This window comes from Musa acuminata, chromosome BXJ3-5 (assembly GCF_036884655.1).
Source record: "Musa acuminata AAA Group cultivar baxijiao chromosome BXJ3-5, Cavendish_Baxijiao_AAA, whole genome shotgun sequence".
NCBI classification, from domain to species: Eukaryota; Viridiplantae; Streptophyta; class Magnoliopsida; order Zingiberales; family Musaceae; genus Musa; species Musa acuminata.
Window position 1 is genome coordinate 42599757 of NC_088353.1, and position 21602 is coordinate 42621358.

General features: G+C 48.4%; 3 protein-coding genes across 8 annotated transcripts; 1 reads left to right on the plus strand and 2 right to left on the minus strand.

Moving 5' to 3' along the window:
* Window positions 1–7665: 7665 nt before the first annotated feature.
* On the minus strand, window positions 7666–10212 carry LOC135638448 (uncharacterized). Its single transcript, XM_065151558.1, has 2 exons — window positions 8813–10212; window positions 7666–8428 (listed from the first exon to the last, which is right to left on the minus strand). The coding sequence occupies exons 1-2, from the start codon at window positions 10210–10212 to the stop codon at window positions 7666–7668; spliced, it is 2163 nt and encodes a 720-aa protein (XP_065007630.1).
* A 5123-nt stretch (window positions 10213–15335) lies between these two features.
* On the plus strand, window positions 15336–17125 carry LOC135638629 (premnaspirodiene oxygenase-like). The gene is made up of 2 exons (XM_065151831.1): window positions 15336–16268; window positions 16353–17125. The coding sequence occupies exons 1-2, from the start codon at window positions 15357–15359 to the stop codon at window positions 16977–16979; spliced, it is 1539 nt and encodes a 512-aa protein (XP_065007903.1). The 5' UTR covers window positions 15336–15356; the 3' UTR covers window positions 16980–17125.
* A 734-nt stretch (window positions 17126–17859) lies between these two features.
* On the minus strand, window positions 17860–19889 carry LOC103986526 (thioredoxin-like fold domain-containing protein MRL7L homolog, chloroplastic). 6 transcript variants are annotated; one of them, XM_065150717.1, is made up of 6 exons: window positions 19512–19889; window positions 18896–19422; window positions 18722–18803; window positions 18520–18631; window positions 18303–18429; window positions 17860–18185 (listed from the first exon to the last, which is right to left on the minus strand). In XM_065150717.1, exons 1-5 carry the CDS (start codon window positions 19692–19694, stop codon window positions 18308–18310), a joined length of 1026 nt encoding a protein of 341 aa, XP_065006789.1. In that variant the 5' UTR covers window positions 19695–19889; the 3' UTR covers window positions 17860–18185; window positions 18303–18307. The 6 variants fall into 6 exon arrangements, with proteins under 6 accessions (XP_065006789.1, XP_065006788.1, XP_065006787.1 ...); XM_065150716.1 differs by having other exon boundaries at window positions 17860–18189; XM_065150715.1 differs by having other exon boundaries at window positions 17860–18180; window positions 18283–18429.
* Window positions 19890–21602: the final 1713 nt, after the last annotated feature.

The following is a 21602-nucleotide window of genomic DNA, read 5'->3' on the forward strand; positions in this document are numbered from 1 at the left end:
AGGATCATGTGTCTTATATCACTACTAAATACAACTTGATCGTGTCATTAAAATAAAAAAGATTCCCATTAAAATTATTAGATAATGTTCTCATCGAACATTATGAATGTGAGAATTTGGATGAAATTTTTGTGAAGAAAACCAATCAAACACTTGCCATTAATGAGCTCTTGTCCTGCACTGCCAGCCTTCCCCACTTGTCCTTGTTCCATTTAAATTCCCAAACCAATCACCATCCCACCTTCGTTTCATCTCTCTTCTTTCACGGCGGTGGATGAGCAAAAAGAAGCGTAAATTAAAGTTGATCTCGATGTCCTCTCGAGGTGACTGATCTTGAGCTGACCGTCACGCCGAAGATGTTTTGACTTCCTCGGCCGAAGGGACGAGACATGTCAACCTCACACGCTTCAACTCTTGGGTAAGCATGCGAGCCTTCTTTAGCATCTCCTCCTCCCTCCTCCTCTCTTCTTGGGATTGACGAGACAACTTACAGATGGTTGTTCAATAGCAAATATAAGGAGTTTAATGATAGACAAACTCGATTAATAGATTTACATCATATCGAAGAATTTTGATGATTATTCGATGCAGTCAATGTTTAATGTCGTCCTCCGATAAAGAAACGCTATAGCAAATTGGTTGATTTTTTATGCTAAAATAATTAAATTTTGGTTTACTTCGATGCAAACGAATGTACTAATTACATCTCTCCTTAGTACAAGAATGTATCCTCTATCATCCGTTGAGGATGAAGATGAAGTTTGACTACTATTATCAAGCCATGTGCATTGATTGATGTAATCAACATTCGTTCACCGATCGATTGTACAATAAGATTGGTCAATGATAAGCAATATAGATTTGGGTTGATAGCTTGATCACATTGGTAGATTGGACTTTGATTGATTGATTGAAACCGAACATGACTTCGTCTCGAAGGAACATGAATATGACTTGTCGGCTCATTGTGGATTAGTAATATTAAAAATAAATTGAAGAAGATGAAGATATTTATATTTATTTACAAAGAGGTAGTTTAGAAATATTAAAAATTAAAAAACTTATAAATGATAAAAGAAACTTAAAAATAGTAATATCCTTTTTGATTAGTGGATTATGTTGCATCTACCAACATAGTTTTTGAATGAAATGAAGCTAAAAAGTATTTCTATATCGGCATTGATAAATTTGTTCTAATTTTAGTCAATTATTGTTTTGCTTATTTTATATCACTTATTTGTGTACCATTTAGTGGTCTTTATTTAATATATATATATTCTTAATGATCGTCTCATTTTCTTTTCTTTTTTTTTCTTTTGATTTACTTTGTTATATTTATTTTAACATTTAGTAATAGAGATACGAGAATAATAACTTAAGAAAGATCATCAATATCTCAACACTCAGTACTGTGTGACTAACAACTATTTGCTACATGACCGATACCTTGATATCAAATGGACAATGCATCATCACCCCTCGAGTGCTGTGATTACTGACTCAACCTTATAAAAATTAGTATATGAGATCTGACTTAACTAGTTATTACCTCATGTTCCTTAAATGCGACGCAATATGATCACATATGTAGTCGAAGGAAACATGTAATCATTTTAGACATTAACGACACCATTAATCCAAAAATCAAATACTCCACTATAAATGCCCTCCAGATAAATTACACCTTTTATATTCGATATTAGATCGAATCTTTCGAACTTTTTATTAATTTAAATATCGAAGAGGTCTTATCGGATATGCTCTCTACGTAATTCTTTTTCATAAGATATCTTACTGAACCTATCCTTTTCTTGACATCAAGTTTGTGATAGATTCAGACTCTAATCAAGATTGACTTTTTACCGTCTACAAAAACTCAAATTCTATTCAATGAACTATTGTCATCGTAGTCATAAAATATAAAACCAAAATCATGAATCACATCCTCAAATTGTTAGATTTTACTAATTAGATTTTTTAATTCTCATAGTTTTATTTACTATAAAAGTACTTAAACTTCTCCAACTACACGTAAATGGAAGAGAGAGAGAGAGAGTGAAATCTATTATATTATTTGCTCTATGAGCCTGTCATCAATCGATCTATCCAGTGCATATCATTCTTTTTATTATAATATTAATTTTTAATAAAATGATAATAATAATAAATATAATTTTAGAAAAAAAAAATATATTTCTTTTTTCACATCAAATTAAAAATATAAAAGTAGATGCTTAGGCTAAGTTTAGATTGGGAATCTTGAAACATAAATTCTTATTTGTTATTTTTATAATAATAAATGAATAATAGTTGTTCGACGTAGTTAAGATGTTAGGAATATGAGTGATTCCGATCAAAACCCAAAAAAACTACATCCAAACTTGGAGTTCAAAAGATGTAGTTAACAAGAGAAATATATAGCTAGTCTCGTATCTTACCCTCATTGGATAGACTATAATGCCCATTAGAAATCAATAAATGATAAAGCATGTTAAGATGAGAAGAAGGCATCACCAATGTCAATAATGGAAGGAATCATATTGGGATTTGACTACCGACTACAATGTAAACTTGGCTCGATGGATCGATTTGTGCATTTACTTCATGGGGCCTTAAGCCATGTTAAAGACATGTTATTATATGATAGTAGCATGGGTTATCCAAATGTACTACAACTATTATGGATAAGGATTCTATTTCATAGGTTGACTTTAAGTTCATCTTACATTGAGAAGATGGATTTATGTATCATAATGTGTATTAGCTATAGTTATATTATTAGAGGGAATATAGATTATCTTTATTTGTTTAATTATATTTTAGGGTGAATTCTTAGAAAATTCAAATAGCACCCTTTTTTTATTTTAGAATTTTTCCATTGAGTACCCTAATTTTTCTTCCTTTATAGAAATGTCAAGAAAGATTTTTTTTTTTTTTAAAGTTTGAGAGCATTTTGGTATATAAAAAAAAAGTAGGATGCTATGCCAAAAAGTTAAAAACAAATAGATGGTTTACAAGAAAACTAAAAAAAGGGGGACCCTTCTAGGGATTTTTTTTGACGTGCATTATACTTAAAATATAATATATAAATATTATTTATTTACATAAGCACTTTGTATGAAGGAGACATTATTATTATAATAATTTTAATTATATTATAATATTTATTATAAACAATATGATAAACATGTTGAGAATAAATAATAGTATATATAATATAAAAATAAATATAATAGTTTTAATTATAGTATAATATTTATTAGAAGTAATGTGATAAATGTATTGAGAATAATGATATAATCGGCACTTCCTTACAATCATATGTCGACGTCTGTCGGAGCTAACGATAAATGTGTTGAGAATATATAATATAATATAATACAATATAATAATTTTTAATTATAATATAATATTTATTAGAATAACGACATGGTCGACGCTTGCAATCACACGTCGTGTGTTAGAGGTTGTTGTAAGCTGCAATTCCACGTAAAGCAGAGAGAGCTTTATGTATAATATAGTATATGATAGGGTAATAATGGCGACATGACGCGCCACGACATCAGTCACGCCTGGACGATACTCTGCCCAAAGATGACAATAATGTCGACGCAATGTGCGCTGACGTCACCCGCTCTCAAACAACGACTTCATCGTTGTCTGACCCAACATGCTTGGCCGAGACAAAGGAGAACGACGACCGAGGCATGCCCATGTCCTGCGCCAGTTCGGTTCTTCACGCAACGCCAACGGCAATGTCAGACGCCATCAGAGGTACGATCCTGCTCCTGCGGGCAGGCACATCAGGTAACACTAAACTTCCCTATAAATACCCTCGAGTTCTAAACGATGGAGGGAGGAGACGACTTCCCGTCACTAACTTGATCGTCGGAGGGGTCGGGTCGAGCTTCCGACCCGACCTGTGTGCAGGTATAAGGACGAGGTTGCTTCTTCCCGACGCTACGGAAAAGCTTCCCTCCCGACGCAACGTCCCGACCGGACCACCGTAATCAGCCACCTCGGCGGTCTCGAGGAACGCCGTACAAGACCCCCGCCCATTCGGACCCAAACCAAACGGTGTTGACGCCGAAGCTATGGCATAAAGTTGTTTGCACTAACAATATACATAAAACTGCCCGCCTGCCGCAGCTCCCTTCCATCCCTCCCTCTTATTACATTATACTTGAAATATAGTATAATATAATAATTTGTCAGCCGTTGTGATAAACGTGTTGAGAATATATAATATAATATAATATAATAATTTATAATATAATATTTATTAGAATAACGACATTGCCGACACTCGCTTGCAACTCTACATAATGCAGCTGCGTTTGCCCGGTCGATGACGCAGAGAGAGCATCTGTGGTTCTCCATGGAACTGCTGCAGCTCCCTTCCATCCCCATCTTGGTGTTCTCCTTCCTCTTCTTGCTCCTCTTGATCAAGAAGAGAGGATTCAGCGGTTGCAGAAATGAGAGCTACCCACCACGTCGTCCCCCAGGCCCATGGAATCTACCCTTCGTCGGATGCATGCACCACCTGGTCGGGCAGCTCCCCTTTCGCGCATTCCGCGAGCTCGCCCGCAAGCATGGCTCCTGTTAGTGTAAACACCTTTTTTTCTTAGCCGTGACCCGGGAGGTCGTCTCGGCTCGTTCGGGGGTCCGAATGGCGGGGATCTCCCTGGGGCGATGCTCGTCTCCACCGGGGTGGTCGGGTGCGGCTTCGGACTCGGGGCGATGCAGCGACTTCCTCCGGGTGGGGACTCCTTGCCTGCGTGTCCCGAACGGGAGACCTCGGCTTGATACCTGCACAAAGGTCGGGTCGGTTCGACCCGACCCCTCTGACGATCAAGTTAGAGAGATGAAGTGGCGGTTGTTCTGGGCGTCCAGTCTGCCCTCTTCCCTCTGGCTCGAGGACGTTTATAGGGGAACTCGGCATTATCGGGCGCGCCATCCCGTCGGTCGGGGCCGTATCTCTGATGGCGTCCGACATCGCCGAGGATGTTGCGTATGGGATCGGGGAATCGTAGGGCATGGGCGAGCTTCAACCGCTACCTACTTTTGTCTCGTCCTATTGTGCTGGGTTGACTGAGGGGCTGTGGGCTCAGTGAGGCTGACGTCCGGACGCAGACCGTTGCCCTCGTTGCTCTCCCTGGGGCGCCGCGCCTGTCCACGTGCGGGGGGCGTTGCCGAGAGTGGGGTTTACCATTTTTTGCCATATCATATCCCCCCCCCCCCCCCCCCCCCCCCAAAGGAAGCCATGGCTCGGCACCGGACGGTGGGGATTCGAGGCGTGGCTTTGATCGGTAAGCGGCGGTGTTCTTCGTGGTTCACGATTGAGGCACAGGTCCGGGGCAAGTAGGCCACGCTGCGTAGGTGCTTAGTGCGGCATGAGGTCGGGGAATGTGTCTCGGGCGTGCTGGCCGCGCCGAGGATGTGGTCTCGGGAGCATGCGGCCGAGGGGCACGTCTCGGGAACATATGGCCGAGGAGCACGTCTCGGGCGGGCTGGCCGCACCGAGGATGTGGTCTCGGGAGCATGCGGCCGAGGAGCACGTCTCGGGCGGGCTGGCTGCGCCGAGGAGGTCTCGGGAACATGCGGCCGAGGGGCACGTCTCGGGCGGGCTGGCCGCACCGAGGATGTGGTCTCGGGAGCATGCGGCCGAGGAGCACGTCTCGGGCGGGCTGGCCGCGTCGAGGAGGTGGCCTCGGGGACATGCGGCCGAGGAGCACGTCTCGGGCGGGCTGGCCGCGCCGTGGAAGTGGTCTCGGGAGCATGTGGCCGAGGAGCACGTCTCGGGCGAGCTGGCTGCGCCGAGGAGGTCTTTGGGAACACGTGGCCGAGGAGCACGTCTCGGGCGAGCTGGCTGCGCCGAGGATGTGGTCTCGAGAGCATGCGGCCGAGGAGCACATCTCGGGCGGGCTGGCCGCGCCGAGGAGGTGGTCTCGGGGACATGCGGCCGAGGAGCACGTCTCGGGCGAGCTGGCTGCGCCGAGGATGTGGTCTCGGGAGCATGCGGCCGAGGAGCATGTCTCGGGCGGGCTGGCCGCGCCGAGGAGGTGGTCTCGGGAACATGCGGGCGAGGAGCACGTCTCGGGCGGGCTGGCCGCGCCGAGGAGGTGGTCTCGGGGGCATGCGGCCGAGGAGCACGTCTCGGGCGGGCTGGCCGCGCCGAGGAGGTGGTCTCGGGGGCATGCGGCCGAGGAGCACGTCTCGGGCGGGCTGGCCGCGCCGTAGAGGGTGTTCTCTATGCCTTGTTTGTTTCCACAGTTTGTGATGGTTTGCTTGTCTCCTTTGTAGGAATGAAGCTCCTGTCCCTCCGTGGTGGTCGCTCCTCGTCGGCTTCTTCCCCGCGCCAGTCCGCTGCTTCCTCTCCGCGTTCCTCAGCCGACCCGTTGCCCGGTTCGGCGGGTGCCCCATTAGAGATCCCAGAGGGACGTCCGTCAAAGAAGGCAAAGACGACGGGTCCCGGGAAAGCCAAGGCGGGGACCACTCCTTCAACAATCGTGGGCGCCAAGCGGACCACTCGGGACGAGGGGCCTTCCCGAGTTGAAGGGCCTAGCCAGGGGACGGCCGGGAAGAGGTCGAGCCTGCCCACGGTGGATGATCTGTGCGGGCTACGCACGGGGGCCGACGAGCCTCTATGGTCAGCGGTGATGGGCGAGCTTCCGCAGGGGGAGGCTTCCGACCCGCTGGTTGCCCGATGGAAGGGGCTGTCCCGAGGGGACAAGGTATGGGCCGGGGGAGATCCCTCGGCTGCCTTTCTTCGAGGCGTGCTCCACCCCGACCTGGCTCGGGACCTATACACCCTGCCTTCGGAGACCATGCTTAACAAGGCAGGGAGGTTTCTAACACCGGTAAGCGTTTTGCTAACTCCGGGCATCCCCGCGACTGCGCGCTGACCCTTATTTTCCTGTGGCAGGGCCTCCACTATTCGACGGCGCTAATGGACCGAGTGCGCGACGCTGGCCAGGCAATCTGGGACCTCAGCGAGCGCAACTCCGAGTTGTGCCGCCAGCTAGAGGAGGTTCGGGCTGGGTCGGGCCCCGAGGCGGTAGCGGCCGCGGAAAAACGCGCGACCGATTCCGAGGAAGAGGTGGCGCGCCTAAGAGCAGAGCTCGAGCAGTCGGGCGATTCAGTCAAGGAGCTCCAGGAGTTCCTCCGTTTGGATCGGGCCGAGCTCCGCCTGTTGAAGTCGGAGGCGCTTGGTCTCACCAAGAGGGCGGAGAAGGCCGAGGCCGAAGCCCGCGCTGCCTCCGATGCGCTGGCCGAGGAGGTTCGCCTCCGTCCGTCGAAGGACAAGGAGGCGATTGAAGCCTACAAGAGGTCCGGGAACTTCGAGCTCGGGCTGACCCGAATGGGACGAGTATCCTACGAGTATGGATACAGAATCGCCCTGGGTCGCTTCTGCTCATGTCCTCCTGGTTCCGAGGTGGAAAAGGACCCGTTCGTCTCTCACCCCGTGGATCTGGAGGTGGACATGCCGGAGGACGTGCCATTCGACGATCGCCCGAAGACTCCAGGAGAGTAGTGAGGGTCGTTTTTGTATGTCGGGGTCGAGGGTGCGAGGGGTTTCTGTATGGGTTTTGGCTTCTGTATCCCCTCCTTTTTAATAAAATGATCTTCTTTTTCGTTTTCTGTGTTTGCGTAGTGCCTACATCTTCAGACGAAGTATTTCCTAAGGTTCTGTATGTTCCAAGTCCGGGGCACGGGGTCGCCATCCATTGTTGCGAGTCGGAACGTCCCCGGTCGGGATACTCCGATGACCCGATAGGGTCCTTCCCACTTCGGGGTCAGCTTCCCCCTTGCTTGGGTTGGGCGGCTGACCTCGATTTTGCGCAGGACCAGGTCCTCTAATTTTATTGATTGGGGTCGTACTCTCCGGTTGTAGACCCTCGCTACGGCTCTTTTGTAAGAAAGAGCTTTCTGGTGTGCGTTGGCCCGTCTTTCCTCGAGTAGGTCCAGGTTGGATCGGAGCCCTTCTCCCGTGGCCTCTTCGCTGTAGTCTGCCGTCCGCGGAGTCGGGATGGCTACTTCGGATGGCAATACGGCCTCGGTCCCGAACGTGAGGCTGTAGGGAGACTCCCCGGTCGGGGTCTTGGGGGTAGTGCGCATCGCCCATAAGACGCTCGGGAGCTCGTCGATCCAAGCCGATCGGGCAGCGGATACCCTTCTCTTGAGGCCGTCGACGATGGACCGGTTGGTTACCTCAGCTAGCCCATTCGCCTGGGGGTAAGCCACCGAGCTGAACCTCGGCTGAATTTTGTGCTTGGCGCAAAACTCTTGGAATCTCCTGTCGGCGAATTGAGGTCCATTGTCGGTGACGATGGACTGGGGCAGGCCGAACCGAGTTATGAGGTTTCTCCACACGAACCTTTCTACTTGTGACTCCGTAATGGTCGCTAGAGGCTCGGCTTCGACCCACCTGGTAAAGTAGTCCACTCCCACGATGATGTACTTCCGCTGGCCGGAGGCGGGTGGGAGAGGCCCGAGTATGTCCAGTCCCCATTGCGCGAATGGCCAGGCACAGTCGACAGGGGTGAACAGGACCGCCGGCCGTCGGGCGGTGCGGGCGTGCTCCTGGCACGAGCTGCACCGCCGCACGAAAGCTTTCGCGTCCTGGCGCATGGTCGGCCAGTAGTACCCCTGTCGGAGTATCTTGTGCGCCAGGGCTCGTTCGCCTATGTGTTCCCCGCAGGCCCCTTCATGCATGTCGGACAGAATAGTCCGAGCTTCGTTCGGCTCTAGGCAGCGTAACAAGGGGCGCGAGAAGGACCGCTTGTATAGCCGTCCTTCCTCTTCGATGTACCATGCCTGCGTCCGACGCAAGCGTCGAGCCGTGGTTTCATTGTCGGGTAGGGCCCCATCCCGCTTGAAGCGTAGCATCTCCTGTACCCAAGTGGCCGGCGCGCCGCCCGTGACCGTGGCGACGACCTCTATGGCTCGGTGGGGGAGCACTTCGGTCTCGGGTTGAGCCCAGGGGGCCGAGCCGGACGCCCATTTTGCCAGGGTGTCGGCTCGCTGGTTCTCGCTCCTGGGAACATTCGACAATTCAAAATGGGCAAACTTGGTGGCAAGGCTTTTTACCTGTGCCAGATATTTCGCCATAGTCGGGTCCGGGGCTTCGTATCCACCGTCGAGCTGCCTAGCCACCAGCTGTGAGTCGGTGATGACGCGTATGTCGGTCACCCGCATTTCCAGTGCCAACTGGAGCCCCGCCAGGAGAGCCTCGTATTCTGCCTCGTTGTTGGTGGCCCTGAACCCGAAGCGGAAGGAGCGCTCGATCGAGTGGCCGTCAGGTGTCACCAGCACCAGCCCTGCACCGGCGCCTTTTGCGTTGGCCGACCCGTCTACGTGGAGGGTCCACGTCTCACGCGGTGGCTCGAGTTCCTCGCCTGTGCTCGGGGTCAGCTCTGCAATGAAGTCTGCCACGGCCTGGGCTTTGATGGCGGTCCGTGGTATATACTGTATGTCGTGCTCGCCGAGCTCCACTGCCCATTTGAGGAGACGCCCTGCAACATCGAATTTAGACAGAACAAGCTGGAGCGGCTGGTCAGTTATTACCTCCATCGGGTGGGCCTGGAAATAAGGGCGGAGCTTTCGCGCCGACAGAACGAGCGCCAGCGCCAGCTTTTCGATTGGCGGGTAGCGTTCTTCTGGCCCGCTCAGCATGTGGCTGACATAGTAGACCGGCAGTTGGTCGCCGGAGTTTTCTTTGACCAGAACCGAACTGACCGCGTGCTGGGAGGCGGCGAGGTAGAGACTCAATTTCTCCCCAGGGGAGACTGAAGCGAGTCGGGGGAGGTTGGCTAGGTGTTGCTTCATCTGCTCGAAGGCCCTCTCGCATTCCGTCGTCCATCGGAAGTTCTTCGGATCCTTCAGGGCCTGGAAGAAGGGGAGGCAGCGATCTCCCGATCGGGAAAGAAAACGTGATAACGCGACTAGCCTCCCGTTAAGGCGCTGCAGGTCTCTGATCGTCCGAGGAGGCTGCATGTCAATGATGGCCTGTATCTTTTCCGGGTTGGCATCAATCCCTCTCTCATGTATGATGAATCCGAGGAATTTTCCCGAGGTCACGCCGAAGGCGCACTTGGCGGGGTTGAGGCGCAGGCCGAACCTTCGCAGGGTGTCGAATGTTTCAGCTAGGTCGGAAGGATGGGCCTCCGCCGTTCGGCTCTTTACGATCATGTCGTCGACATATATCTCCATGTTTCGTCCAATCTGGTGGGCGAATATCCTGTTCACCGTCCTCTGGTAGGTCGCCCCGGCATTTTTCAACCCGAACGGCATGACTTTGTAAAAATATATCCCTTGCTCGGTGAGGAAGGCTGTGTGTTCTTGGTCTTCGGGTGCCATCCTGATCTGGTTGTACCCGGAGAATGCGTCCATAAACGAAAGACGGGCGTGGCCGGCCGTGGCGTCAACTAGCTGGTCGATCTTCGGTACGGGGTAGCAATCTTTTGGGCAAGCATTATTGAGACTGGTGTAGTCAATGCACATCCGCCAGCTTCCATTAGGCTTTTTGACAAGGACTACATTGGAGAGCCACTGTGGGTACCTCGCCTCTTCTATGAAACCGGCCGCCAGAAGTCGGTTTACCTCTTCTCGGATGGCCAGTTGCCGATCCGGGGCCTGCCGCCTGGGTCTCTGTTTTACCGGGCGGGCGTCGGACGAGATGTTCAAGTGGTGCAGCGCGACTTCCGGGTGGACTCCGACTAGGTCAGTCGGCGTCCAAGCGAAGATGTCGGCGTTGGCTCGCAGAAGGTCGACGAGCTGCTGTTGCTCTTGTTCGGGCAGTCCCGACCCGACTTTGACTGTTTGGTCGGGCCTTCCTTCGATCAGTGGCAAGTCAATGGTGGATTCCTTCGGCTCGGGGCGGGGGGTCGGTTTTTTTCCCTCCCGGGGGTCTTCCAGCGGGGATTGGATCCTCGCTCTCTTGTTTAGTGACACAGCGGTCAAGTAGCAGCGCCTGGACTCCCAGGAGTTCCCCGCCACTTCCCCGACCCCATCGTGGGTCGGGAACTTGATGGTTTGGTAGTAAGTTGAGATGACGGCTCGGGTCTTGTTGAGGGTTGGCCGTCCGAGGATGGCGTTGTATGCCGTGGGGAGGTCGACCACCAGAAAGGAGGTCATCACTGTTTTTGCCTTCGGGAAGACTCCCAAAGTTAGGGGCAGGGTGATGACCCCTAGTGACGAGATTGAGGCGCCGGTGAACCCCGTGAGTGTTGAGCATACCGGCTTCATGTTCTCCTTTACCAGACCGAGCTTTTGGAAGGCGTCCCAGTAAAGTATATCGGCCGAGCTTCCAGTGTTGACCATGATCCTTCTCACTTGCGCGTTGGCGATTCTGGCTGATATTACCAACGCGTCATCATGTTCGGCTGGTTCAGGTCCCCCGGTCGGGAAGGTGACTTCGGGGCCTTTTTCATGTTTGGTGGCTTCAGCCCGGGAGGCCCTGGCGTATGCCCTTCCGCCCGCCATGGAACTCCCTCCGGACGCTGGTCCGCCGGTTATGACATCTATGTGCCGCTCGATGGGGCCTTCCGGGCGTGGCGAGAGCTCCTTGTCTGGTCGGAGGTATGAGCCGAGGTGCCCTCGGCGGATGAGCTCCTCAATTTGCCTTTTTAATTCTCGACACTCCTCGATGTCGTGACCGGGCTGTCGGTGGAAACGGCAGTATTTAGAGCGGTCCGCGAGTTCGCGTGGGCTCCTCATCGGGTAGGGGTCTTTGAGAAGGCCTTTCTCCTTAATGTGGAGAAATATTTCGGTCCGAGAGGAGTTCAGGCCCGGGGGAGGGGACCTAGGTGCCGCATCGTTGAGGCCGCCGGCCCTACGCCGGGAGGTAGCGGGCTGTTGTTGTTGGGACTGCTCTGGCTTGACCCTCTTGCGCTCGTCGCGCCTCCCGACCATCCATGCCTCAGCAGCGATGTACTGGTTCGCACGCTGCAACATTTCGGGAACCGAAGTGGGGGGTCGCTCCACCAGAGACCAAAAGAATCGGGTAGGGCGCAGGCCCATCATGAATGCCTGCATCATCAAAGAAGGGTGAGCGTCAGACAGCCCGCGGATTTGAGTGGTGAAGCGGTTCACAAAGTGGGAGAGGGGCTCATCCTCCCTCTGGTTGAGCCCGAGGAGCATCGCCACCAACGGCTTCGGTTTGGCATGAGCCAGGAAGTTAAGCTCAAAGTCCCTGGCCAATTGGTCGAAAGAGGCGATGGTCGCGGTCTTCAGATTGCTGTACCACGCTCGGGCTGGGCCCCGCAGGGTTGTCGGGAACGCCCTGCACATCAGGGCATCGGATGTCTCGTATAGCGCCATTTGGGCGCGGAAAGCAGCTACGTGGTCCGCCGGATCGGTGGCACCGTCATAGGCATCCAATGACGGGAGCCGAAAATGCGGCGGGATTGCTTGCTCTTGAATCTCGGGGGTGAAGGGGGACCCCTGGTGTCGCTCGGGCCCCGGGTCTCCCCCGGTCCGGCGAACCTCACGCTGCACCTCGTCCAGCCGGCGGCCTACGAGGCGTAGTTGGGCCCACAGGCCCTCCGCCGAGTCTGAAGGTGGGGCCACGGGCGTCGGGTGCCGGGTTGGGTCGATTGGTCCGGAGGCGAAGCGGGAGACTCGGGGAGCGGTGCGGGGTTTTGAGCGGCGGGTCGTTGCCGTGGTGGAGGTAGGGTTGAGTGTGAAGACGTCGGGGGAGAGACCAGCGGGATGATGGTCTGCATCACTCCCGTAAGAGCCCGGACCTGGTGCGTGAGGTCGTAGAAGGCTTCGGGTGGCACGGGTGACGGGCGATGGGTGGCGATAGACCCGGATCGTTGAACAATCGCCAATAGCGCTCCGAGATCGTAGCGGGGCGCTCGTCCCGAACCCCCTCCTGTTGGGGATGTTCTTCCGTTGCGTCGGTCGTGTGCGACCGGACGGCTAGGGGTTCGTCGGAGTGAGCCTGTTGATCGCTTGACATTCGGACCGGCCCTCCTTCTAGCACCATTATGTTAGTGTAAACACCTTTTTTTCTTAGCCGTGACCCGGGAGGTCGTCTCGACTCGTTCGGGGGTCCGAATGGCGGGGATCTGCTACATGATCGATACCTTGATATCGGATTGACAATTCATCATCACCCTTCGGGTGATATGATGATTGACTCAACCTTATGAAAATTAGTGTATGAGATCTAACTCAACTGGTTGTTACCTCATGTTCCCTAAATTCGTATATATGGTCGAAGTAAACATATAACTGTTTTAGACAATAACCATAGTGTTAATCAAATACTAAACTGTAAAGACCATTCAGATATGTTTTTGAGGGGTATGCTCTTCTTTTTCATACGATATCTTATTGAACCTACTCTTCTCTGATATTAAATTTGTGACATATTCACACTCCAATCAATATTGACTCTATGTCCTCTTAGTGTGTCAAAAAATTCAAATTATATTCAACAAACTGTTTTCATCGTAGTCATAAAATGCAAAACCAAAATCATGAATCACATCCTCAATCAATTCAATTCAGTATATATATATATATATATATATATATATATATATATATATATATATATATATATATATATATATAGCTAATTAGATTCCAAGTAATGTTGGATTATTGGATATGTTTGCTAGTCTCATATCTTACCCCATAAGATAGATTATATGCTCATTAAGAATAATTAAGCAAGTTAGATGAGAAGAAGACATAATTAATGTCAATGATGAAAGGAATCATATTGGAATTTGACTACCGTCTACAATATAAACCGATTTGTGCCTCTACTTCATGGGGCCTTAAGCACTCTTAGAGATTGTATAATAGACCGGGTTGGATTGGGTTGTTGATCCATCAATCTCACCCATCACTATGTGATAGAGTAGAGCATGTTATTATATGATATTAGCATAGGTTTTCCAAATGTACTACAACTATTATAGGTAAGGATTGTATGTGATAGGTTGGGTTAAAGTTCATCTGACACTGAGAAGATGGATTTATGTATCATAATGTGTAGTAGCTATAGTTATATTATTAGAGGGAATATAGCTTATCTTTAATTTTTTAAAATTCTATTTTAGGGTGAATTCTCAGAAAATTCATATAACACCTTTTTTTTGTTTTTGAAATTTTTCGTTGAGTACCCTAATTTTTCTTCCTTTATAGAATTGGCACGAAAGAATTTTTTTTTTAAGTTTGAGAGCATTTTGGTCTTAAAAAAAAGTAGGATGCTGTGAGCGTAAACAACTTTAAGCCATGGCCTCGGGGCCGTCGCGGTTCAGTTCGGGTCCAGATGATGGGGGATTTCCCTGGGACGCTCCTCGAGACTACTGAGGTGGTCGATTACGGTGTTCTGATTGGGACGGGGTCGCTATTCCCTCCGGGCAAGAACTCCTCACCTATGCGTTTGGTGGGTGACCTCCGGCTTCGCACCTGCACAAAGGTTGGGTCGGGGAGCTCGGCCCGACCCTTCCGATGCTCAAGTTAGCGGATAGTCGCGGGGGGTTTCTTTAACGGAGTTGTCTTCTTCTCCCCTCCTTTTTTCGGAGCGTGAGGGTTTTTATAGTGAGAATTACCATTGCCCGATGTGCCTGCCCGCAGGGAGCAGGATCGTACTTCTGGTAGCGTCTGACATCGCCGTTAGCGTGGCGTGAGGGATCGAGCCTGAGCAAGGCGTTAATGTGCCTTGGTAGGCGTTTCGGCCCGCGTTGACCATATGTTGTCAGGTCAACAGAGGTGTGAGGCGTCATCTGGAGCGGTTGATGTCACGCGAGTTTTATCACAATTATTACCCTCATCAGATGCTATGTCAAAAAGTTAAAAACAAATATACAGTTTACAAGAAAAAGAAGAAAAAAAAAGGTCCCTTCTACGGATTTTTGTTGACATGCATTATACTTAAAATATAATATACTTAAAAACAAATATAGTTCCTTCCATGGAACTAACTAATTGCCGCAGCTCCCTTCCATCCCTCCCTCCCTCTTATTGCGTTAATACTTGAAATATAGTATAATATAATAATTTGTCAGCCGTCGTGATAAATGTGTTGAGAATATATAATATAATATAACGTAATATAATAAATTTTTTAATTATAATATAATATTTATTAGAGATAAGGTGATAGGAAAAATGGGTTGAGAATAGTGACATGACACTTCCTTGCAATGTGTTTCAGAGCTCATCATGATAAATGTGTTGAGAAAATATATTATAATATATTATAATATAATATAATAATTTTTAATTATAATATAATATTTATTAGAATAACGACATGGCCGACGCTTGCAACTCTACATAATGCAGCTGCGTTTGCCCGGTCGATGACGCAGAGAGAGCATCTGTGGTTCTCCATGGAACTGCTGCAGCTCCCTTCCATCCCCATCTTGGTGTTCTCCTTCCTCTTCTTGCTCCTCTTGATCAAGAAGAGAGGATTCAGCGGTTGCAGAAATGAGAGCTACCCACCACGTCGTCCCCCAGGCCCATGGAATCTACCCTTCGTCGGATGCATGCACCACCTGGTCGGGCAGCTCCCCTTTCGCGCATTCCGCGAGCTCGCCCGCAAGCATGGCTCCCTTATGCTCCTCCGGCTTGGCCAGGTCGACGTCGTCGTCGCCTCCTCGAGCGAAGCCGCCGAGGAGATCTTGAAGAACCAGAGCGTCACCTTCGCTTCCCGGCCCGAGTTCCTCGCTACCAAGTTCATCTTCTACGGCCCAACCGGCATCGGCTGGTCCCCCTACGGCCCTTACTGGAGGCAGCTGCGAAAGCTCTGCTTCATGGAGCTTCTCTCCGCCCGGCGCATCCGGTCTTTCTCCTCCATCAGGACGGAGGAGACCCTTGACCTGATGAGAGACATCGCGAGGTCGGGCGGAACCCCCGTCAACATGACCGAGAAGCTCTTCGGGCTGACCAACGCCGTCGTCTGCCGGGCGGCGTTCGGCAAGCTGCGCGAGCACCGGGAGAGGTTCGTCCCGCTCATCAAGAATGCTATGGTGCTCGCCGGTGGCTTCTGCGTGGCCGACATGTTCCCGTCGCTCAAGCTCATCGACATCCTCTCGGGTGCCGAGTTCAGATTGCGGCGGGTCCGGCGGCAGCTAGACGAGGTCCTGGGCTACATAATCAAGGAACATGAGGGCAAGGCTTCCGTGAGCAGCGGCGACAAAGCTGACGAGGTAGACGACCTGGTGGACGTGCTGCTGAGGCTCAAAGACGACCCCAAACTGGAAGTGCCCTTGACGATGGAAGACGTCAAGGGTGTGATCGTGGTGAGGAACGATCCATCGATCGATCGATTCCCGTGATACTAATCTATTGACTACACACATCGCTCTTGTTCTTGTGATCTACAGGACATGTTCATGGGGGGCACCGAGACGTCTTCGACCGTCGTCGAATGGGCCATGTCGGAGCTGATGAGAAACCCGGAGATCATGGAGAGAGCGCAGAAGGAAGTGAGGGAATTAGCTGCGCAACGGAGGAACAGAGTAGAGGAGAGCGACATCTCCGAGCTAAACTACATTAAGCTAATCATCAAGGAGACGCTGCGGCTTCACCCGCCGGCCCCGCTGTTACCGAGACTGTGCAGGGAGACCTGCGAGGTCATGGGGTACAGGATCGACGCCGGCACTCGCGTCTTCGTCAACTTATGGGCGAACGGCAGGGATGCGCGTTACTGGGACGACGCCGAGACATTCAAACCAGAGAGGTTCGAAGGCAGCGCCATGGATTTCAAGGGAGTCGACTTCGAGTACTTGCCGTTCGGGGCCGGGCGGAGGATATGCCCCGGAATGGGTTTCGGGATGGCGACCGTGGAGCTCGCCCTGACTCACCTCCTCCTGCACTTCGACTGGGAGCTGCCCCATGGAATGAGACCGGAGGAGCTCGACATGTGCGAGACCATGGCGTTAATCGCACCGAGGAAGACTGAGCTGAAGCTGATCGCTACCGTTCGAGTTCCTCTCCCCGTCGCTACCTGAAGCTTTCTTACATCGCTTTCTTGTCGGTGCACTCAGTCTATACAATCAAGCAGTCGGAAAATTTGAGTTGAAAAATGATATCAATGTCATTATCTGCCTTGTCAAATCGTACTACGATTGTCAATGCATATGGTAGAAATCATGAAGTCGATCAGATGATGTCTTTCCATAAGTGGCAACTTGTCAAGCTTCACGGCGACAAAGACTCCATAACATTATAAAAGATACAAACTGAGCTTAGATACTCGATAAAAGAAAGATAATTAGTTCATACAAATATACATCGAACCAATAATCAATAAGAGGAAGACTTTTCAAATATAGAAAGAAAGACAATAAATAATGTTCCCATAAGTCACAAAATAACTTTAGATGTTTGAACTCTAACGAACACCATTGAAAGGTGGGGACAGAACCATATACCTCTCAAGAAACGTGCACTTTACTACAACCAGATGATCGTATTGCATTTCTCCCATGGCAGATATATATATAGACAACAAATTGTCATGTCAATAATCAATAAGAAGAGACAACTACTTACTCAAATATGCTCAATCTAATTCTATACATTTATAGATCATCAAAGTGTTGTACTTATGGATAATATTCGATTTTAGCGGCTTTGTTCAAATCAATTGACCATTGTTGGCTGGCAAGCTAAAGACGATGTCATTTTCAAAGATTTTTTCTTCTTTTGTTGGAGGAAAATATTCTAGAATGACATTTTTTATTTTCATTTTTGTTTAAGAGAGATGTTTTTCCCACACAAAAAATAGATACTTCAAATCCATGATCACTAGAATACCACTGAGATAAGGAATTGCTACTTGAAGAAAGCAACAAAAAACATAAACAAATAAATTTAATGAAATAAATATGAAAATTGCACATCAGCATTTCCCTTTTATTCTCTTTTCATGAGACATTACTCAAATTGTTCTTCTTTTCCTCACAAAAACTCATCACAAATAGATCAAATTCTCAGACTCAGAAAACAACTATAAAAATGAAAGCAAATTCTTTCGAGCTCATCTGCATTAGGACAATTATGATCAATATTTAACAATTTCATCTTGGCTCGGACATCATCCCTCTTAATGTGTACTCTCGTAATTTATCACCATCTCTTCTTGGGGCATTAATCCAATCAGTTCATTGTTGGACTTCAACAATTATACTCCACAAACTTTGCATCGAACTATCCTGCCTAAATGATGTTGAAATAAGTTTTTATTCAAGCAAACAAAAGAGAGACAAATTATCTATACTGAAGATGATAACATTGCTATCTTCATACTACCCATATCATTTTTAATCAACCTCCTCTATGAGAGTGATGGAATCTTCTCTTGATCTTTGCCAGCGGTTTCATCTAAGCATGATGGCCTGACGGCTTTATAGTAGAAGAATGCCATTATCTTCGACCACTCATCTGCACTCCGAACCACTGAAACAAAGAAAACTTGGTGATGTCTACTCGAAATTATTCAGATCAGACAGTGTGTGATGCAACAGAGATTATGTACGTCGTACGTACCTTTATCGCGATGCAATATCTTCCCCGCTTTAGTGAAGAGAATTTCCGGGTAGATGGACACTTGCAGTGCATCGACGAGGTCATGCTCGACACAAGCATCAATGGCTACACACTGCAATTTGCACAGTTGTTTTCGTTAATACTGAGTCTGCTGCTTGATGCAAATTGTCATTGCAAAGCAAAGATTCAAATGTTGTGTCACCCTCGGTGAAGGCAATCCGGACTCCCAGAACATCTCCACCGCTCTCTCTAGCTCATTCCTGGCCTGCTCGTTCTCTCGAGGCCTGCATACAACATCACAAATGCTTTTGCAACTCACATCGGTGACCATCACAGTGAAGTAACGGAATTGGAACCGAGGAGGAAGAGAGCTAGCCTTCTGTATCGGTTATGGACAAGTATAACCAGAGGGTTGAAGTCCTTGAACACAGTATCCTCCCACTCTCTTGCTGTGATGTCTTTGATGGGCCGAATGTAATTGTCGTCCTGCCACACGACCTCCTTTTCGCTGTCGTAATTGTAGTCATCATCGTCGTTCCTGACATTCTTGATGGTGATCTTGTTGAAGAACTGATCAAGGTTGAACCCCCGGCCATCGGCGTCCTCAGGCCAGTTGGGATCTTCCTCTTCAACCACCAACGGGTAGTCTGCTAAGAGCTTCTGCATCTTGATTCTCCTTTGGACTGGGTCGGTTTCCTCCTCGACGTTCAGGTTCGTGTCGAGCACCTCTCTTATCTTCCTCCTCATTTCCTTCCTCTCATCCTCACTCATGAGTGATGGGCCATCCTCGTCTTCATCCACGTCGCTCTCGTCACTCTCTGTCTTGGCGGAGTTCCATCTACGTGCATCTTCCTCGTCTCTCCCATCGCCAAGTACTAGCTCGACCGCTTTAGAAGCTCTTGCCTTCAGTTTGCATGCACAAGTGTACGGGAAAGTTGGTTGCTTGGGTAACGTGATCATGGCAGAGAAAGAGCTGAGGATTCTACAGTTACCGTTGTACAAGGCTTGGCGAAACAGAGACCGACAGAAACTAGTGAAGGTGAGCCCAAGCGCGCGTGTCTCATCTGGCGTCGGGCAGGCGAACGAGCGCAAAGAGGAGGAAGACGAAGACGGGTTGCTTCTCTTGGAACTTGTGTAGAACACCTGAAGAGCAACAAGCAGTGCGGTGCCGCCATGACCTAACAGCACCGAGATTGCAGCAGAGATCGCAGCAATTCGAGTTGGTGTCTGTGGTCTTTGTTCTTGGGGACGATAACCGTGAGAAGTAGTGATCTTGCAGTGGAGGCGGAAGGGAAGGAAGGCGACGGCGTCGAACACGAAGCCCAGCTTGTCTTCGCGGACAGAGGAACCGAAGCGGGGATGGCCTCCACATAAATCCAACGCTATCTATTACTAGTGGCGGGGCTCATGAGATACACGCCGACACAGGAAACACGGTTCCCTCGCGAAAGTGGCGGGCCCACTTGTACCTTGGGTGGCCCCTTTCCCAACTCCCTGTGTAGGCGAATACAGGAGATCTTGTCCCAGGATTTTTTTTTCTTTTTTCATCAAGTTCCCTCTCACAGAAAATATTGAACTCACATTAACTATTGTAAAGCCAACATTAGTTTGTGTACTGTGTACTGTGTGCTGTTGAGGGTAACTTATCATTCTTCTAACACTTAAAGTCAGTATCAATATCCTTTTTTTTCTTCCTTTATTAAGATAGAGTTAAGAATATATTTTTATACTGATTTTGAGAAGAAGAAATATCTCAATTTCGTGGGGAAGAAAGTTCCTAGACTCGAACTATGCGAATATTTCACAAGGGAGTTAGTTCGTAACCAACTTGAGTTGCCCAATTTTTGTGGAGAGTTAGTTTGTAACTAATTTGAGTTGCTCCATAATATTCTTATGAATATTTCCTAGGGGAGGCAACTCGATAACTCGATGATTAATCGGAATTGTTTATAGGGGAGGCATCTTTACAACTCGATAACTGACTCAAGCTATTTTTTAAACTCATATCCATATGGGCAGAACGGTGTTGGTTTTATGTGACATTGATACGATGAATGATGACTAGTTAATTTTATATTTTCAATCACTATTTTATATATAATTTATTATGAGTAATGATAGATTACCTATTGTAGTTAACTATGATTAGCATTTTGATCCATATACATTAAAAAATACTATTAGGGTCCCTACACTTATAAAAGTAAACATTTAACCATAATTCTTCTTAAGTCATTAATTTCATCATTATAAAAAATCACATGTGTTATCAAGTGTAAAAAGGATATAAATGAAAATGATAAAAATATAATTTTTATATTTTTAAATTATTAAATTTATATAAACTTCTGATTTTCTTTTTCTCTCTTTTCTTAATATGCTCGCTTGTCGCACTTGCTCATCCGTTTGCATCCGCTACACTTGCTTGCCCGCTGCTCGTCGGTCGTGAGAGTAAGTATAGTGAACGTTCTGATTTGATAGGCAAACAAGTTGGAAAGAGAAAAGAGGAAATTAATTAGAAGTTTATATAAAATTAATAAATTAAAAAAATAATAAAATTATATTTTTATCCTTTCCATTCATGTTCTTTTTGCTCGGTTACAATCAATGCGTAAAAAAATTTAAGATTACATATTTTACTCTTGTAAATGTAATGATCTCAATGTTACTTTTTCAAGTATAGAGATCTAGATGTTAATCATAATTAATTAAAAAAAATATATAATTATCTTAATTTATATATATATTGGATTACAAAATTGTGTTGGATTGCAGCCTGGGTGGAGATCTATTCGCAATCTAAACTAAAAGGTCTCCTTTGTACGCTCTTGGGCTCGGTCAGCATGACCAGGTCATCATAACGAGGAACTCCTCTTCTCCACTCCACCGTGATTTCGTCGAACACTGGAGAGACGTTCCCTTTCTCGTTAAATGGAGCAGTCCCTGCGTCCTCGGCAATGGCATCTACTGCTTGTCAAGAAGGTTGATGGTATAAGTGCCTTGTCCACTTCTGAAGGGAGGATGAGAACGTGGAGGAGGGATGCAGTGGCAGCTGCTGCTCACAAGAAACTCCATCAGAGATA